Source organism: Fusarium solani (genome assembly GCF_023522795.1).
Source record: "Fusarium solani strain SB1 chromosome Unknown bctg00000012, whole genome shotgun sequence".
Taxonomy (NCBI): domain Eukaryota; kingdom Fungi; phylum Ascomycota; class Sordariomycetes; order Hypocreales; family Nectriaceae; genus Fusarium; species Fusarium solani.
In genome coordinates, this window is record NW_027072146.1 from 1,563,911 (window position 1) to 1,581,007 (window position 17,097).

At 51.1% G+C, this 17,097-nt stretch overlaps 6 protein-coding genes across 6 annotated transcripts; 2 read left to right on the forward strand and 4 right to left on the reverse strand.

The window, feature by feature from the left end:
• Positions 1-5: 5 nt before the first annotated feature.
• On the reverse strand, positions 6-1,691 carry MRS44_016529 (uncharacterized protein; the record flags this gene model as incomplete). The annotated part of the gene is made up of 5 exons (XM_046271095.2): positions 6-520; positions 578-1,011; positions 1,065-1,191; positions 1,242-1,524; positions 1,590-1,691. The coding sequence occupies 5 exons, from the start codon at positions 1,689-1,691 to the stop codon at positions 6-8; spliced, it is 1,461 nt and encodes a 486-aa protein (XP_046130888.1).
• Positions 1,692-3,455: 1,764 nt separating this feature from the next.
• Positions 3,456-6,473, reverse strand: MRS44_016530 (uncharacterized protein; the record flags this gene model as incomplete). Its single annotated transcript, XM_046272166.2, has 6 exons — positions 3,456-5,432; positions 5,485-5,599; positions 5,658-5,757; positions 5,811-5,874; positions 5,927-6,268; positions 6,321-6,473. 6 exons carry the CDS (start codon positions 6,471-6,473, stop codon positions 3,456-3,458), a joined length of 2,751 nt encoding a protein of 916 aa, XP_046130887.2.
• Positions 6,474-8,825: 2,352 nt separating this feature from the next.
• On the forward strand, positions 8,826-9,984 carry MRS44_016531 (uncharacterized protein; the record flags this gene model as incomplete). Its single annotated transcript, XM_046270149.2, has 4 exons — positions 8,826-9,126; positions 9,175-9,353; positions 9,401-9,846; positions 9,909-9,984. The coding sequence occupies 4 exons, from the start codon at positions 8,826-8,828 to the stop codon at positions 9,982-9,984; spliced, it is 1,002 nt and encodes a 333-aa protein (XP_046130886.2).
• Positions 9,985-10,155: 171 nt separating this feature from the next.
• On the reverse strand, positions 10,156-11,371 carry MRS44_016532 (uncharacterized protein; the record flags this gene model as incomplete). Its single annotated transcript, XM_065618065.1, has 4 exons — positions 10,156-10,286; positions 10,336-10,504; positions 10,559-11,239; positions 11,288-11,371. 4 exons carry the CDS (start codon positions 11,369-11,371, stop codon positions 10,156-10,158), a joined length of 1,065 nt encoding a protein of 354 aa, XP_065474137.1.
• A 1,548-nt stretch (positions 11,372-12,919) lies between these two features.
• Positions 12,920-14,575, reverse strand: MRS44_016533 (uncharacterized protein; the record flags this gene model as incomplete). Its single annotated transcript, XM_046284163.2, has 3 exons — positions 12,920-13,217; positions 13,267-13,923; positions 13,974-14,575. The coding sequence occupies 3 exons, from the start codon at positions 14,573-14,575 to the stop codon at positions 12,920-12,922; spliced, it is 1,557 nt and encodes a 518-aa protein (XP_046130884.2).
• Positions 14,576-14,961: 386 nt separating this feature from the next.
• On the forward strand, positions 14,962-15,893 carry MRS44_016534 (uncharacterized protein; the record flags this gene model as incomplete). The annotated part of the gene is made up of 4 exons (XM_046276694.2): positions 14,962-15,003; positions 15,065-15,394; positions 15,458-15,556; positions 15,603-15,893. 4 exons carry the CDS (start codon positions 14,962-14,964, stop codon positions 15,891-15,893), a joined length of 762 nt encoding a protein of 253 aa, XP_046130883.2.
• Positions 15,894-17,097: the final 1,204 nt, after the last annotated feature.

The following is a 17,097-nucleotide window of genomic DNA, read 5'->3' on the forward strand; positions in this document are numbered from 1 at the left end:
AATCCTCAATCAACCTTCTTCTCCACATCCGTCTCCTCAACAACCCTCTGAGACGAAGTAGACCCTCCTGAGACACCCTCCGTCGGAGTAAGTCCTCCGTTCATGTAGTGATCCTCCCAGTCCACGTCGCTAAGGTACTTGAAGTCGAGTCCACGGATCTCATGCTCCTCACTGGCACGAATGTGCAGACCAGGGATCTTGTTGATGACGAAGAGGAGAAGACATGAGATGCAGAAGGACCAGGCGGCGCAGGTCACGGCACCGGCAAGCTGAAGTCCAAGCTGTCGCCATTGGTGCTCCCACCATCCGCCAGCATATGCGTCACCAGAAACACCGTCGAGGGCTGGGACGAACTGGGCGGCAAAGAGACCGGTGAGGATGTCGCCGATAACACCTCCGACACCATGGATGGCAAAGATATCGAGGCCGTCGTCGATCCCAATGAGATACTTGTACTTGACGGTGAAGTAACAGAAGGTCGAGGTGATGAGGCCAATAAGGGAAGCGACGTACACGGGAGCTGTAAATTACCAGTTAGCATTGCGAAGTAAACACATTGACACTTGAGAAGACGTACTGAAACCTGCGGCAGGAGTAATGCCGACAAGACCGGAAATGATGCCGGAACAGAAACCAACCAAGCTGAACTTGCGTGTGAACAAGTAGTCGAGAAGGACCCAACCAACACCACCACCGCAAGCGGCAAAGTTGGTGTTGACCACAACGTAGATAGATCGAAGACTCAGGTTGGCAGTGCTAGCACCATTGAAAGCGAACCATCCGAACCAGATAAACACGGTGCCGATGCACATGAGCAGAGGGTTGTGCGGCTTGTAGTGAACCGCCTTCTTGCGATCCGTCGTGGTGGACTCGGAGAGTCGGGGGCCGAGCATCATGGACCAGGCGAGGGCGCCGAAGCCGCTGGCGATGTGGACGGGGCCGGATCCGGCGAAATCGTAGAGGCCGAGCTTGTAGAGCCAACCGCTGGGGTTCCACTCCCAGTATGCAAGGCTGAGATGCCGAGGTTAGTAGGTAGTTGTGATGTTGTGCGATGGAGAGCTTACATGTAGTAGACAAAGGTGGTCCAGCAAAGCAGGAAGACCATGCTAGGGAGGAGACGGCCACGCTCGAGCATGGCCCCGGCCAAAATCATGGCGGTAGCGGAAACGAAAGTGAAGCCAAAGGCAGCATCTATACAAGTCAACGGTCTGTCCAGATCCCAGGTCCACATGATGACGTACATAGAATCTCGGGGACATCAGAGTTGGCCATGGACGGCTGCGCAAGGACATTGTGAAACGCAGCAAGCGACAGGTCTCCCCAGATGGGATTCGTAGTCCTTGACTGGTACAGCGAATATCCATAGATCCAGAACTGAATACCGCACGCGCACGAGCAAAACAGGGACTGGAGGACCATAGTCAGGGCCGCCTTTCGGCGGTGCATTCCCGCGTAGAGGAAGCCGATGGCGGGAGTGATCTGCCAGCAGAGAATTGTGCAGACGAGCAGCCAGCACAAATCTCCCTGCATAAGTCACAGCGATTAGTATTCTACTGCAAAACGTTGCACTTCACCGATTGCTGCCGTACCTTGTCGTATGGGGCATTGAGATCTTGAGTCACGGGGTTACCACCGGTGGGATCGACATTGTAGTCGGGCCACTCGGTGACGGGAGTAATCGTCGAACTCATTGTCTAAGGGTTAACCTAGGGAAGATCCTGTCAAGCTGGCTGTGTAGGAATCATGTTCGGTGAGCCTCGGCTCCTATTTAACAGATGAAGCCTCTATCAGCAGTGATTGATCTTCACCTTGGTGTTTCATCCTCACCTCGTATTTTGTCCGCATCTGGTTAATTCATCCGAGATAAGCGGCTGCAGAGCTAAGATAACTTTGTTGTCTGGGCGGTGGCGTAGATCTGTTATCTACGAGCCGGGCCATGTGGTTGGAGGATTGGAGATGGCGTAGATAACGGGCCAAGGGAGGGGGACGCGTATTGGCCTGTCCCCTTGTCGAATGCCGGGCTGCAACACCACCTCACCGTTATCTCGGGCGGCCACTATTGGTTCCCCCAGGTGATAAGATAAACAAGGGGGCCTTTAAAGTTACTTGAAGTAGCAGTAAGCTTATCTGTCCATGCATAGAAAAAGCCACGGCTTCCGCGCCAACAAGCCATGGATCGAGCGGGCGGAATGAATGGGAGTCGGGGGATTTGAACGGACGAGCAAATAGGAGACTGTTAGGCTTGAGTCCACGTGGCAGGGGCTGTGTTTGCATCGATAGTGCCGTGTTTAATCTGGCTGTCAAATCTAACGGGGAACTTGCCGGTAGGTAGGGTAAGGGAGGTAAATGACGAGGCATCCCACGCAATCCCGCGCACCTTTTGACCTCTGAGGCCGTGAGACGTGATGGCCTCCTTTCCCTGTCTACTCGTCATTGTTTCATGAAGTGTCTCAGATTGTCCCGCGACAGCTAGATCCTAGATTCCTGGGTGCGTCTTGTGCGCCCTGCCTACCCATCATCAAGTGTCACCACATCACCATAGCGATTTGTAGCTTTCTTCAGTCTCGACATATGCCAAGTCTTTATTCTTCGATAGACCGCCAATTATCTGTACACAGAGTCCAGGATTGAGTAATGGTTTGCAGTCACCGCTTCTTATCACAGTTTCTATTATCCGCCACCGGATCTCTCCCGAATCCCGTGTGCTTCCCACAACGCATCGCCATTCGCCAGCATGCATGGGATTATGCTATGACGCAATCTCTCCTCGATGGATACCCTGCAGGGTGCATATCAAAAATGCGGGGGACACGATGTTCTGATTTCCAGCTGGGTCCGGGGTAGCCAACCTGACACTCCATTTATCGGCCACGATTTGAAGCCACATGTGAACTTGCCAAGAGAATGAAATTGTTGGCAATCGTAAGACATGTCGAAATACTGGCGAGATCTAAGACTTGAGCGCAGCTATAAGCTAGAAGTCATGTGTAAGTTCACCTACAATGGCTTATCTACCCGCAGAGTGGCCTCGGCAGTCCGCCTCGCTTAACTATCTCTCCCAGAAATGCTTCAACCCTTGATCCAAGTCTCACAGCTGTAAAGATGAACGTTCGGCCGGGTGCCATGAGACGATGAATAAACACGTAGCCTTGGATAGCATACCTTACCGCTTTCATGGCCTTGTGGCTCAACAGCTCAACTTTAACTCAGTTATCGGGACCCGACCGCCAAGAACGCCAAGACCGCCATTTCCGGGTCATACGGATCCCCCGATATCTGCCTCGTTCAGCTCTCACGACGACTGTCTTGGCAAAACCAACTGATGTATCGCAACGTTTCAAGCTGCCACATGGGAGTCTGATTAGAGCGAGCCCCCTATCCATAGATACACCAGCACAGATAGATGGAGCCCAAATGCGTCTAAGGCTTTATTATGTTGCTAAAGCATCTACCACTTAATCTTCAAGAGGCAAAACGTCAAATGCAGGAGTGTTGAACACATCCCAACCCTCCGAGGCTTGCGGGTCTGCAAACGGCTTCAGGGCAGCGAATCGCATCTTGTATCGTCCTTCTGCAATCTGAGTTCCGTTGGCCAATCGACCCAGCCACCAAAGCTCAGTTCCAAGTCTTCCGACAATATCACGCGACAAATCTCTCAGCGGCAAGGCGATGAGATCATTGGCATCGTCCGAGCTGGCGTTAAAATACTGCTTGCCAGACAACTTGGCCCAGCTTGTCGCAGACCCAACATAGCCGGCCTCGCCGATGACTGGAGGATACTCCCAGTTGTCCTCGGTCCAGCTATCGTCAAAGATGTCCCATCGAAGCTCTCGCGTGCCAAAGCCGATGCGTGAGTATACGGCGGGGAAGTCTTGAACTTCTGGGTCTAGGTCAAAGGTGAAGTTGCTCTTCTCTGCGATGGGGATCTCCTGACGGGTCGAGGTCATAGTTGGGAAGCCGATAGGATACTCAAAGATGTCGCCAACGTCCTTTTCCAGGTCGGATGCAAGGCCCATATAAGGAACCCCAAGAGATTCGCCATTACTGCCGGTGATGACAATCTTGCCGCTGTACAGGGGCAACTTGGAACCATCCAGCCCAGTAGGAGCCTTGAAGGATATCTTCGCAGACTTCGTCTCTCCAGGCTGGATGGTTAACTTTGTATCGGGTAGAGCGATCTGGGGGTTCATCTTCTGAGGTGCAGCCAGCACTTCTTCACCCCAGGCCATTCGTGGGGTTCCCCAAGTCTCAGGGTCAGTATTCATGGAATCAAAACCGCCGTAGTTTTCAACCGAGAAGTCATAAGTCGTGGCCTTGTCTCCGCCATTGGTAATTTCGACAGTGTGCTCCTCATTGAAGTGGCGTGTATCGTTGAGAGCGAATTTGACAAAGGAGAGACTGGTGCTGTGGTCAAGAACCTTGGAAGCATTCACGATGCCGGTGCCCACCTGAGCCACCGAGGCCATGAATCCATAGTCTGGACTATCCGAGGTTCCGTCGTGCCATTTAACAACCTCACCGGATGAAATGATCCTCATGGCTAGGTCCTTGGCAAAGTCAGGCCCGTGAGCAGAGCGACCGCCGTGCTTGCTGATATACAACGCTGCGATACCTGCGACATATGGGCAAGCCATGGATGTGCCGCTGAAAACAGCATATTCATCGTTCAAATAGCTCGACAGAATATGACCACCTGGAGCGGCTACATCAGGCTTGATGAACAGGTCGTTAGTCGCCCCAAGGCTTGTAAAGTAGCTCGGTGCCCCTCCCGTCTCCTCATTAACAACTCCAGTGAGAGTCTTCATGGGCGGAGTAGTAAAGTCAGCGGTGACGTTACCGCCGGCCTTGATGGTCTTGATGATGGCGGCGCCGGCTTCTCGGGTAATCATGGCAATGCTTCCGTCCTGGGAGACAGCTGAAGGGGCCACGATGGGCATGTCATTGGTGTAGATGAGGATATGCGTTGCGCCAAACGCAGCGAGGTTTTGCTGCTTTTGCGAGAAGTTGCATCCTCCTCGGCGTACGAGCACAACTGAGCCGGTGAAATTGCGAGTGTCTTCCGGCAGTGGGCTGCAAGCTTCATCTGCGACGGCCGTATCAAGACCGACTGGGACAACTGGCCAACCGTCGACGTCAGATGGGTACCACTCGGCCGCTGGGATGTACGGGACGCTGACCGTCTCCGCGTCTCCGTCATTGTCAAAGGTCGCGTTGAAGGAAGTTGTGGCGATGACATCTCCATCGATGGAAGAAATGGCAAGGACGTGGGCGCCAGAGGATCCGGTGCTGGCGGCAAAGGGACCGGCTTGGCCATCGTTCCCTGCCGAGATGGTGACAACTACACCCTGGTCGACGATTCTCGAGGCTACTACAGCCCATGCGTTTTCGGACCAGCCACCAAGGCTACCGATGGAGGCAGTTATGACATCGGCCTGCGAGTCTTGATTAGTTATGCTACCATTGATCTCTGACACAGGCACCTACCCCGTCGTCGTAAGCCTTGAGGAAAGCATCGATCAACACATCCTCAGTTGTTGCGTCCATTTTTCCAAAGACCTTGTACACTCGGAGCGTAGCATCGGGAGCAACTCCGGTAATCCTGGGTACATATCTTAGCCTTCTGACAGATAGCATTGTGTGACTAGTGTTTCGCTTACAGGTCACTCTTGCCAGCGATGATGCCAGAAACATGAGTTCCGTGGCCCAAGTTGTCCATGGGATCTTCATCTGGTTGCTTCTCTTCATCTTCAGGCCATTCTGCCACCATCTCTTTAGCTCAACATCGCTCTTATTGAATGGCATGCTCTTACCTCCATCGCCCACAAAGTCATATCCACCTTCGATCTTGAAACCAGGACCAAACCCTCCGCCAAGCTGTCTATTGTCAGTCGGACTGTACCTCAACCTTATAGCAATCTCCACTTACTGCGGGATGATTATAGGCAACTCCTGTGTCAACAACCGCAACAACAGCACCCTTGCCCAGGACACCGTCAGCATGGAGCTTGTCCACCCCAGTCATGTGGTGAACAGATGTATTGATGCCAGCAGCCTCTTTACCGAACGTTTGTAGCGGCTTCATGGGAGCCAAGGTGACTTTCTTGACCTGCCAAGCCTTGATGACAGATTCCTCCTCTTGGAGAGTATCAAGATTGTCTTTGGGGGTCTCCACACAAGCACCCTTGAACACGTCGCTGTTAAAGACCTTGATAAGCTTGACATCGGGACGGTCCGCCAGTCTATCGGCAGTGGCTTTGGAGTTGGTTCCCTAGTATCCATTAATACGGTAGTCTTGGCAGCTTGGTAAGAAGAAGGCATACATCTTCAAACTCAATGATGAATCGCTTAGGATCTAGATCAGTTTCGTTGACGGCTGGAGCGGCATCTTCACCATCACGACGTAAAAGAGTGTTATGGCGAGCCAGAGCGCTGGCAACGCACAGAAGAGTTAAAAGAGCGTGAAACAGGCGCATAATGAATGACAGCGGTTGGATCGCCTAGGCGCTAACGGGATCAAAGCACAACAATCAATGCACAGAGACTATGCATTTATATATCTTGAGGAAAGCTGGGTCAAGGGGTGAGAATGCATGATGTGCCGACAGAAGTTCCCTAATACTACCCCGGAGAATGTTACTCGATAAGGGCTTAGGTATCTTCCCTTTACCCTACGCGCATTGGTGTCCGTCTTGGCAAACTAATACGACGCTTGGCTTCGAACGACGCAGCCTGATCACGCGATGATATCCATCCGATTGCAATAGTGATGCATCGACTATCACAATAGAGACCCCCATGTCAATGATGCGAGAAGCTTTTTCTGTAAAAGGGTCTCCTAGAATGAGCCTACTGGTGTGATAAAGACAGGGACGGACCTCGTATTTAAAATCGAAACTCATGTCCCTTGCATGTCATTCCGCGACTTATCCCTGAGTTGAATGCGACCTTCTATTTCCATACTATCTGTCCGGAAGTGCCCCGCTTTCTTGACGACCCTCCGCCGACCAGTGAGGCCTATCTAGAGAGCCCATTCTCCCGCGGTCAAAGCGTGGGGGGACTTGCTTCTTGGATAGGTTTGGCACAGAGTTCATGATTGGTGGACTCTTGTCCATGAGGGCTCTGAGTCGAGGCCACAGACTAGAAAGGTGGTGCGAAGAGTCTTGGGATTTGGACACTGGGAGAGCCATTCTGGAACTAAGGTGGTTGGAGGTGTATTGACTTTTTTGTTAACTATCGGGTTAATTCCTAGATCTTATTTTACACTAGCTTGTGTAATATAAGAGAAGATATTGACAAGATTCATCTTGGTGTCCCCTGGGACTATTCGTGTTTAGGTAGCACAGGGCGGGTTTGATAGAAGCCGAGAGTCGGCGACGACAGAAACAACAGTCCTTTAACCAGAGTCTTGGGTTGTGTCATAGTAGGAGACAGATCTATAATCACAGGAATGCTATTATTTCTAACCCGACAACCGCCACTACAAGCGTGCTCTGGACTTCAGCTGGCTATTAGACCTTCACCAGTGTGTGATTGCTGTCTATCTGGCTAACCTTTCTAGTATAATCGCCACGTATAATGTCTCGAGCTTCCGATTATCAACTGTAAGAGTGCCTCAACGGGCTAGAGTAATTTACGTCACTAGGGTTTGATGTTATGATATGTTTCCAATTATGGTTCTTTACCATTATGCTGGATGGACTTCTATAGAGAGGTGAAGAAGCGCAACAACAAGAACAACAACAAGTGTCTTGACGCCAACCTGATTATGTGAACGTACGACGACGAGGAGCCGAATACGTTGTAGAAAGTCGGTCCTCCAGGGCGAAAGAGGTACTCCGTCCCCGACCTAGCACACCGTCGAAATATATGACCCCAAAGATGGTGAATCACTCGCTGAACCCTCGCCCGGTAGCATCAGTACCAAAAACAGAATCACAGTTTTAGCGTACTGATGTTTCGTCTCTGAGTGTTCTCTTATTTAATGACTTATTGCGATCAAATCGGATCATCGTTCGTAGTTTCTCCACGGCCGATCATGAAGGCCATACCTGGCTCTTGAGATGTGTGGTTCAAGTATGCACGGAGCCTTCACGTGGTGAATAGGCATGTCCTACAAGATTCGGAAACGCTCGAGGGAGACCTCGAATAAGCAACAGCACATGGCTACTTGGATTGAGCAAGGTAGCCAACATGCTACAGTATTGATCTACACATGGGGTATAGACTGATCAGGCGAGACTTTGCTCAAAAGAGATTCTCCAAGATAACTTCGGATTGGTTGAATATTTCCGATTATTGCAATGTCTCGGCCGTCATTTCAATTCGGTGGCGGCATCATCACCCACGCAACGTACACTAAAACTTTATACTCTCGCTTAAACTTTCAAAGTAAATAAAGCGTACCCTCTGCTTATTTATACATTATTCATAGCTAAGCTGTGGTGGGTTATCTCTCTATTAAGTCAGCTTCTGTAATTGTGTGTAAGACACGCTAGCGGCATTGGTAAGGTCTCCAGCGTCGCATTTGTTGGCTCGAGAAGGTAAGAGGGCCAATCGTCGTTGACATAATCACCTGCTAATCACGGTTGTTTTATTTCCGTTGGGTTGCTCGCAAGTCCACCCCACCGCTTCTTCGAGCACTTGACCAAGCAATCACCTGCTAAACGACGCCATTCCCGATTAACCTTGAACATCGGAAACACCGGCACATGTGTCATCATGATGATCCACGTGGGCGGCCGCCGCGAGGGGGTCATATATAACGACTGATCGAAGGAACTGTCCAAGGCGCCTTTTGTGAAGCGATGAAGTTAACCTAATCAATCATGAGAATGGCAGGTCCCGTCTCACGGACGACAAGCTACGATGGCGACGTCGAATCTCGGCCACCGGTTGAGCTGGGCTCCCCGGAGCCGACGCCCCCGCGATATCGCAGCTACAGCCACCCTTTCGCTGGCCGACTTGGAGCAAATCAGGCGTTTACGATTGATCGAAGAACCTCGGCGGATGACAAGTTGTTGGAAAAGGAGCCAGATGCGACACCGCATATGTCATTTCGAGAGTTGTTAGATTGCCGACCAATTTTCAGCCGATATTTGTGGAAAGCTGCTCTCATCGAGGGATTTGGTCAGAGATCATGCTGCTCACCGGACTATCCATCCTAATCAACTACAGGCACACTGATGCAGGCGTACATCACGATCTGGATCGGCATCTCACCACCAGTGCTTCCCACGCGGCCAACAGCTCAGCTGGGCGTCTTTGACAATGCCGCATTCATAGGCCCCCTGATAGGCGGAATCACCAACATCATTTTTGTTTCTTTATTCATTTCATCTTTCGGGCCCGTTTCGGTAAGGGTATTGATATTCTTCGGACAGTCAAATTCTGACCCAACCAGGGAGCTCACTTCAACCCTCTCATCACCTTTGCAACATTCTGTGCCCGCCTCTGCTCCCTTCCTCGCTTGATATTGTACGTTGGTGCTCAAATTAGCGGAGGCGTATTGGCTGGGCTATTGGTCAGGGCGAGTTACGGCACCAGAGAGTTTAAAGTCGGTGGATGCTGGCTTGATCCTGATATCGTCCCCGTCAGAGAAATCTTCGTCGTCGAACTTGTGTCGGCAACCATTCTCCTATTCCTCGCCTTCGGCCTGGGCTTGGACCCACGACAAGCTCAAATCGTCGGCCCGACCCTAGCTCCATTCCTCGTTGGACTCGCTTCTGGAACTTTGGCTTTTTCTACAGCATTTACGCGGTATGGATATGGCGGTGCCGGGTTGAACCCGGCTCGATGCATGGGGGCATTTGTAGGGACGAGATTTCCAACTTGGCATTGGATACACTGGTAGGCCCATAAGTTTCTTTGGTCTATTGTTAAACCAAGTTGAAGCTGACTGAAATTTGCAGGGTGGGAGACGGTATTGCGTGCATCATCCATGGCCTGGTCTACTACTTTGTTCCACCCTGGACAAAGGAGACTTGATACAAACAGCGTCTCGATAGGCAAAAGCTCACTTTGGCTTCGAATGCCTCGTGTTGAAACTCAAACGCTTAACAGTTATTCGAATACCTAATCAAAAACCACATCTGCCCGCTCACAAACAACGCCTGTGCTTTAGACCCTCACTCCACGCTACTCTTGACCTCTCATCACTCATTTATCATGAATATCAACCAAAACCTTGACCTGGTTATCCTTGTCGTTAATCAGTGCCTTGATACCGTCCTCCACAATGTTCTCGAGCTTGACCTTTCGTGTGATCATTTGGCTAGGCTCAATGGCGCCTGGCTATGTCAGCGTCCACTCCGCAAAGGAAGCATGAGTTGGTCTCACCTGTGCCGAGATTCTCAATGACGGCTTCGAAGTCTTCTCTCTGGTAGCCTAGAACAGACTTGTAGGCACTCTCCTTCCATGTAATCCAGTTGGGGTTGAAGGGGATTTCCTTTTCCCAGATGGCCACGTTAACTACTGTACCCTTGGTCTTGACGACCTCGCATGCACTCTTGACACTATGCAGCAGTTAGTAACAGTTCCCATCGTTGCATGGATTAAGAACGCGCCTTGCGGGAACTCCGGCGCAGTCAAAGACCACATCAGCGCCTCTTCCCTCGCTCAAACCCAAGACAGTTTCGTTGAGGTTCTCCTTGATGGGGTTGACCACCAGCGAAGCGCCAAACTCCTTGGCAAAGTTTTGTCGGGAAACAGCAACCTCGGAGACAATAATATCCTTGACACCCTTGGCCTTGAGACACAGGATCATTGCCAAACCAATTGGCCCACCTCCGATGATGACGACCTTGGACTCTGGGCTGATCTCTGGCGCTGCGCTCATGGCATGCCATGACACAGAAAGAGGTTCGACAAGAGCTCCAATCTCCAAAGATAGGTGCTTGGGCAGAGGGAAAACGTGTGTAGCGTTCACACAGACAGCTTCGCTCAACCCACCACCACCCCCGCTCAGTCCGACGAAACCTCCATCGTGACACACATTCTCGGCGTGCGAATCACATGCTGCGCAGTGTCCACAAAAGATTGTAGGCTGAACAGCGCACGCTTGACCGACTTCAAAGCCCTCTACTCCAGGGCCGACTTCTGAGATGATGCCTGAGAACTCATGGCCAAGTGTGACGGGGATGGTCTCTTTGGTGACGGGATGAGCGGTTGTGGGGCAGAAGTTGGGTCCTCCGAGATACTCGTGGAGATCTGTTCCGCAAATGCCAACAAAGGCCGGGGCGATCTATTCACGTTAGAAATGGCCGACTCTGTACCTGATCTACATGCTAACCTTGATTTGTCCCGCCCCGACTGTCGGCTCGGGAATATTCTCAATCCGAATATCTTCCTTTCCGTAGTACCTAGCTGCGCGCATTGTGCTGTAGTAGAATGATGTTTGCAGGTTCCTGGACATGGGCCTACGGATGCTCCTGGCGAAGAGCCTGTTAAATGTTGAACCAGCGAGACTTGACATGGTTCAAAAAAGCAAGTTTGACTCGTCATAAATCGGCTCCGCCGGGTGATTTTATACGGGCCGACCTCATGATCATCCCACTGAATGCGTCAGACCCACCGGTGACACGGCGTCGAACCCCCGCTGCAATATCGCCTAACAGAATGGCCCTTTTGCCTGTCCTTTTTGCCTGTCCTCGTCTGCCGTCTCACGTTGATTAACTTAACCGCTCGACCGAAGACGAAGTGCGGGGTGCAGTGAAGATCGGGATCATCTTGAACTCTTATTCGACATGGTTGAGAATCAAGCACGCATGATCCTTGTCTAGCTTTGGTGGAATGCGGGGGAATTGAATGCTACGGTTGTTGGTGGTGGCGGATCTAGGTACCAACAGTCGGACCCGATCGAGAGGAAGCAACGTCGGTACCGACTGGGAGTGAATGTCCGTGGATGGCAGAGAGAGTAAGCTGGAGGGATGGCTTGACGTGAGGACTGGGCGAATTTATACTCAGATTTGCTAGAAATCCTCAAGACCTTGATGGACGCAACCCGCTACTATCGCCAATACTCACTGGAACAATTGAATTCATTGGCGCCTAAATATTGCTGATCGAGCGAGTGAATTGTTTCATCAACTACAGCTTACTATCCCAGACGCGGCATTTGCCCGCATTGCGGCTTGGCTGCCGCAGCATTCTGCAGATACCAGATATATCCCTCACTGTGCCTCTTTTCGCATCTCAGCTCAACAGGGAACTGAAATTGCCATCAATTTTGCCGAATGTGATACAAACCCCCATGACCTTGGATGTGATTGTCCTCATCGGCCACCCTACCAAGTTAAGCATCACCGAACTTACATCTGACCCATCCATGCCCACGTGTCGTCCAGGTTGACTCAAATGACAGCAGAGCCTCATACCACTATGATTATCGCTCAAAACCATATCGGAGGAAAAGTGGCTCGACTGTGGATCTCGGTGTTCGGCTTCCAACTTGGCGGACCCTCAGATCATGAGCCTCAAGCGAGTGGTGTGATGATGCGAACCGTTGAACCCACTTGCACCCGGGTGTTCCTATCTTTGATCTTGGCTTTGATCTACTGATACGTCGTTACCGATAACAATGATAACAAGGATCTCAAACCGACCGTTGGTGTTACCTACCCTGGATCTTCCACTTTCAAGTTCGTGTGCTCTGGCAAATCTCCTACCCTAAGTGGACTTGGTTCTCATTTCTGATGTTTTTTGCTCAATCTCTTTGGTTTGTTACTACCCGAGATCCGTCAACCTTGTAAACAAATAGGCTGTTGTCCAAAGCCCACCACCGGTTCATGACTGCGCGAGGCTGATTCGACAGGCGAGCATAGTCTTTTGTTTAAATGACGTCAATGTATGCTCTTCTTTCATTAAGAAGACAAAAAACGCAATTAATTACTACCAATCTTACCACATGGCCCCTCATCCTCAACTAGGTAGACACTGAAAGGTCATCCTTAGTCGCCACCTCCTCCAGGATGAATTTGGCTGCGACTTCTCTGCCTTCCCCAGCATCCTTGCACAACCTCGCCAAATCTTCTGCCTTCTTCTTGATCGTCTCGGAATCTTTCCCCATGATGGCATCAATCAATGACTGGCTGAGGTCCTTGGCTGTCCACCTGGGCTTCGTTTTCCTGTTCCCAAGCCGGCCAACGCCGAGCATCTCAACACGCTGGGCAAAGTCATAGCAGTCTGTCCATTGGGGAAGGACGACTTGGGGGGTCCCAGTGCTATGGCAATTAGTCCATGATATTCGAAAAAGAGAAAAGGCTGACATACATAACTGCTTCGTTGAATGAGTTAGCGCCTCCATGGTGCACCGCACACACGACATTGCCTGTTTGTAGAATGGAAATGGGCTCAGCGACAACCCAGTCAACGATTCTAACTTTATCTTTGACGATATCCTGCCCAAGGATGTCCATCATCTTGGCGCTCTTCTGTGCATTGATGCCCGTGTGAGTTTTCAACTTCCACAACACTTGAAGGGGGCGTTTCGATGACATCTGAAACTCTTCAATGACTTTCTTGATAGCACGTGCCATTTCAATCATTTGCTGCTCGTCAATCTGACACATGGAACCAAGGTTGATGTACACAGTCGGCCCCTGGGCTAGCCAATTCCCCAGCTCAGGGTGCGATTCCTCAATTGGCGACGCGCTTCGAAGGATGGGGCCACAAGGTAGGATATTATCAGGCAGTATTCCCTCAAAGTCGAGCTCCGGCAGAAAACCGACGGCAATCTTCAGGTCGTTAGGTCTGCTGCGCTGGAGATCGATCGTTGTCTTGAGATGGATGCCGAGGTTGTCTTTCAAGTGAGCGGTAATATCTTTTCTTTGACGGGATGTGATCCAGAGATAGGTCATGTAGAACAGAACATAGATATTGAGAGGGATGAGGTGCCACGGCACGGGGTAAGAATATCCAGTGAACAGTCTACCAACTCATCAGTTGTTGATTGATATAGGGGAAGGTTTAATACACACGCGGGATACTTCCAGAATCTTACACCACGCGGCTGCTCAGACGCGGCAAAGTCCTTGATGGTGTTGGGACTCAGAATCATGTATTTGACGTGCAAATGCCACACAGCCGTCAACCCAGCAGTCATGAGCGGGTCCAACACTACGAGATCCGCATTCACATCTTTGACAATGCCGATAATTGAAGTGACCATGTCGCCCATCTCCTCGCCAGTGTAGGGTATGAATGCGGGAAGAAAGTCCTTGATGGCCTGCTTAGTTGCGGAGAAACTGAGGGGAGTGGAGACGGAATCAGGAAAGTATCCCGGCCGAGCTGGAATGTTGTGCCGCTCAATATAGTTTTGAAGGCCTTGACGGCCCGAGATGCCTTGAATTTCGTGGTAGACGATGGGTCTCGCCATTGGTGTAGATCTTCGGGCATACTCAGAAATCTCGGCGACGGGCCCTTCAAGGCCACGAAACGTGGCGAAATGGATCTCAACACCGGGATCGGCTTCAAGGATGGCCTGCGCGGTTGCGAGAAAGACATTGGATTGGCCGTGCTCAATGTTTGTGAGCATCAGGACCTTGCGTACACCAATTGCAGGGGTGCTTTGAGTTGTCATTTTCGTTCTGTTACGATTGCGGAGGTTGAAGAACACGATGAGGTTTCGCTGAATATGGATGCACGTCAATAGATAACACAAAAAGAAGACGACAAGGGGAAAAGGTCGCATTAGTTCTCGCACCTGGCACATTCAAGCATGTCACGGTGAATTCCCGACTACGACATCAATCTAAGACACGTTATCGCCCATTGAGACCATGTGGGTCGAACTATTGAATGGCAGATTCCGATTGTCGCTGCAACCACCCTGTTTGGGACCACCGCTTTCACCGGAGGACGGTGTGAACTCAATCAACTAGCAGGCAGATCAGAAGTGTTAAGAGGAGAGAAAAAGTAAGGGGTCTTTCTGGAGAAGCATCGACTTACTGGCCACCTCTTCTCACGATGAAGTTTCTCTGCCTCCACGGCTCCTATGGGAGCGCCGCTGTAAGTCCATACTCACCACTCGCCGCTTACGTATCATCGCATCACTGACTATTGCCTGCAGAACTTCAAAACACAGCTTGGTCCATTCACCGACGTAGTGCAGAGTTCTGGCTCTAGCACGTTCAAATGGATTGACGGCGGACACAGAGCGGCACCGCCGCCTGGGTTTGAGGACTACTTTGGTGCTCCTCCGCTCTTCCGCTTCATGGATTATGATGGAGTCGGGGCCTTGGACGATATTATGGTCAAGATCCGTGATTTCCCCAAAGGCATGAATCCTGAGGACACGATCCGGAAGCTGCTGGGTGAAAAGGATCTGTTTTCGTTCGATGCTGCGCACGGCGCCCTCGCCAGGCTACATGAGATTATTGACCAAGACCCCGAGATTGATGTATGGTTCTAGATGGCATTGATGTCCGAGGTCAAGATCAAGGGCTGATAGACTGGTATACAGGGAATCCTAGGCTACTCGGAGGGAGCTGCCACCGCTGCGAGCTTGGTGCTTGAAGAACGCCGACGATTTGAAGAAAGGGGGATTCCCCGTCGCATCAAGGTCAGTAATCAGTGTGTATCGTGATCCAAGACTCATGTCCAGATAGGCTGCCATCTTCTTCGCCGGCTGGCCTCCTATCCGCCTGACCGATGACAATCGCGTCGAGTGCCTACTGGCAGACGAGTGCGAGGACATCATCGATATTCCCACGTGCCATGTCGTCGGATGCAACGATCCATACATCCAGGGCGCCATGGCGCTCTACGGCATGTGTGACGAGGATACCGCGGTCCTCTTTGATCACGGCAAGGGTCACACTCTGCCGAGGGATACGAGAACCATCAACGAGCTGGTCACGGCTATCACTGATACGATAGTCAAGGTTGGGAACAATTGAGGGGTTGCCAAACCGTTGGGGAAGGGCGGGGTGATTTTCTAGATTGAGTTAGGCAGATGATCTCGCCGTCAGATAATAATGGAATGCATTCATATCCATGTCTAGATGCAGTAAAGGTGACTTGCAAACATACGACCTGACTCGCCTGGAGGTCTTACCGCACGCACGAGGGAGCGAGACGGGATGAGGATGCAACTGTATGTGTACCATTAACCGATGCGACCATGACAAGACAAAAGTTCACCGACTCGGTGTGGCGGGATGCCCCTGATCACATCTGACAGCTGTCTCTGGTGGTGGGAGGCGTACGCAAACGTGTAAGTGACGGGACGGAACAAGCCGGAAGTTAGGCTCCCATCAAACCCCACGCTTAGGACACACTAGCGTTGGCCCTCATTCGGCTCGGCACTTCAAGTTCGGTACTGCAGGCCGTCAGTCCATGTGTCAAATGAAAGTTGAGATAGAGCCCCCGCGGACTCATGGAGTCAAGGCCAAGGGAAATTAATTCGATTACCAAAAATGACGAAGAATGATCTGATCAAGCCTCGGCCTAAACTGAATGCGCATATGAATCCAAGACATGCCGTGATGATCGACGTCGACTATCGACGTAGCAATCTACGCGAGGTGGGGGCGTGTCGTAGATCTCGGCCTTTTCCAAACACCAATAACTCTTGCCCCTGTCTCTTTGGACCATACATAACTCGGAACCAAGAAGAGCCGAAAGGTGTCGGAAGGTGGGCGAAAGCAGTCGAGAAACGATTCATAAACTATCGCATGCCATCCCATCGCATCATCTATAGCTAAGCTGCGAACGGCGAGATCAACTGCCGATGCAAAGGGCCAGGGTATCGACGCCATGATCGAAAGGGTCTCGGTGTAACAGATACATAGGATTCGGTTCCGTATCTGGGTCGAGTCTGTATCTGGACCAAGGGAAGTGATCTGCTCCCCCTATCTCTTGGCACACGATGCTCTTGTCTACATACAGTAGAGGTAGCAGTACATCCTTGACTTACGGGATCTCAGCGGCTCGGTGCAATCCAGGGGACTCTTGGCTTGATGTTCCCATTAAGGCGGTTTATCAAAAACGATGAGAACGGCGAATATTGAATAGCAGAAGCTGAGTTCGGTCATGGGAGTGCAAGGGTAAAAAAACGATATAGTTGCCTTGATTTCCTTCCTTTGCCTTTGCTTCACCTGT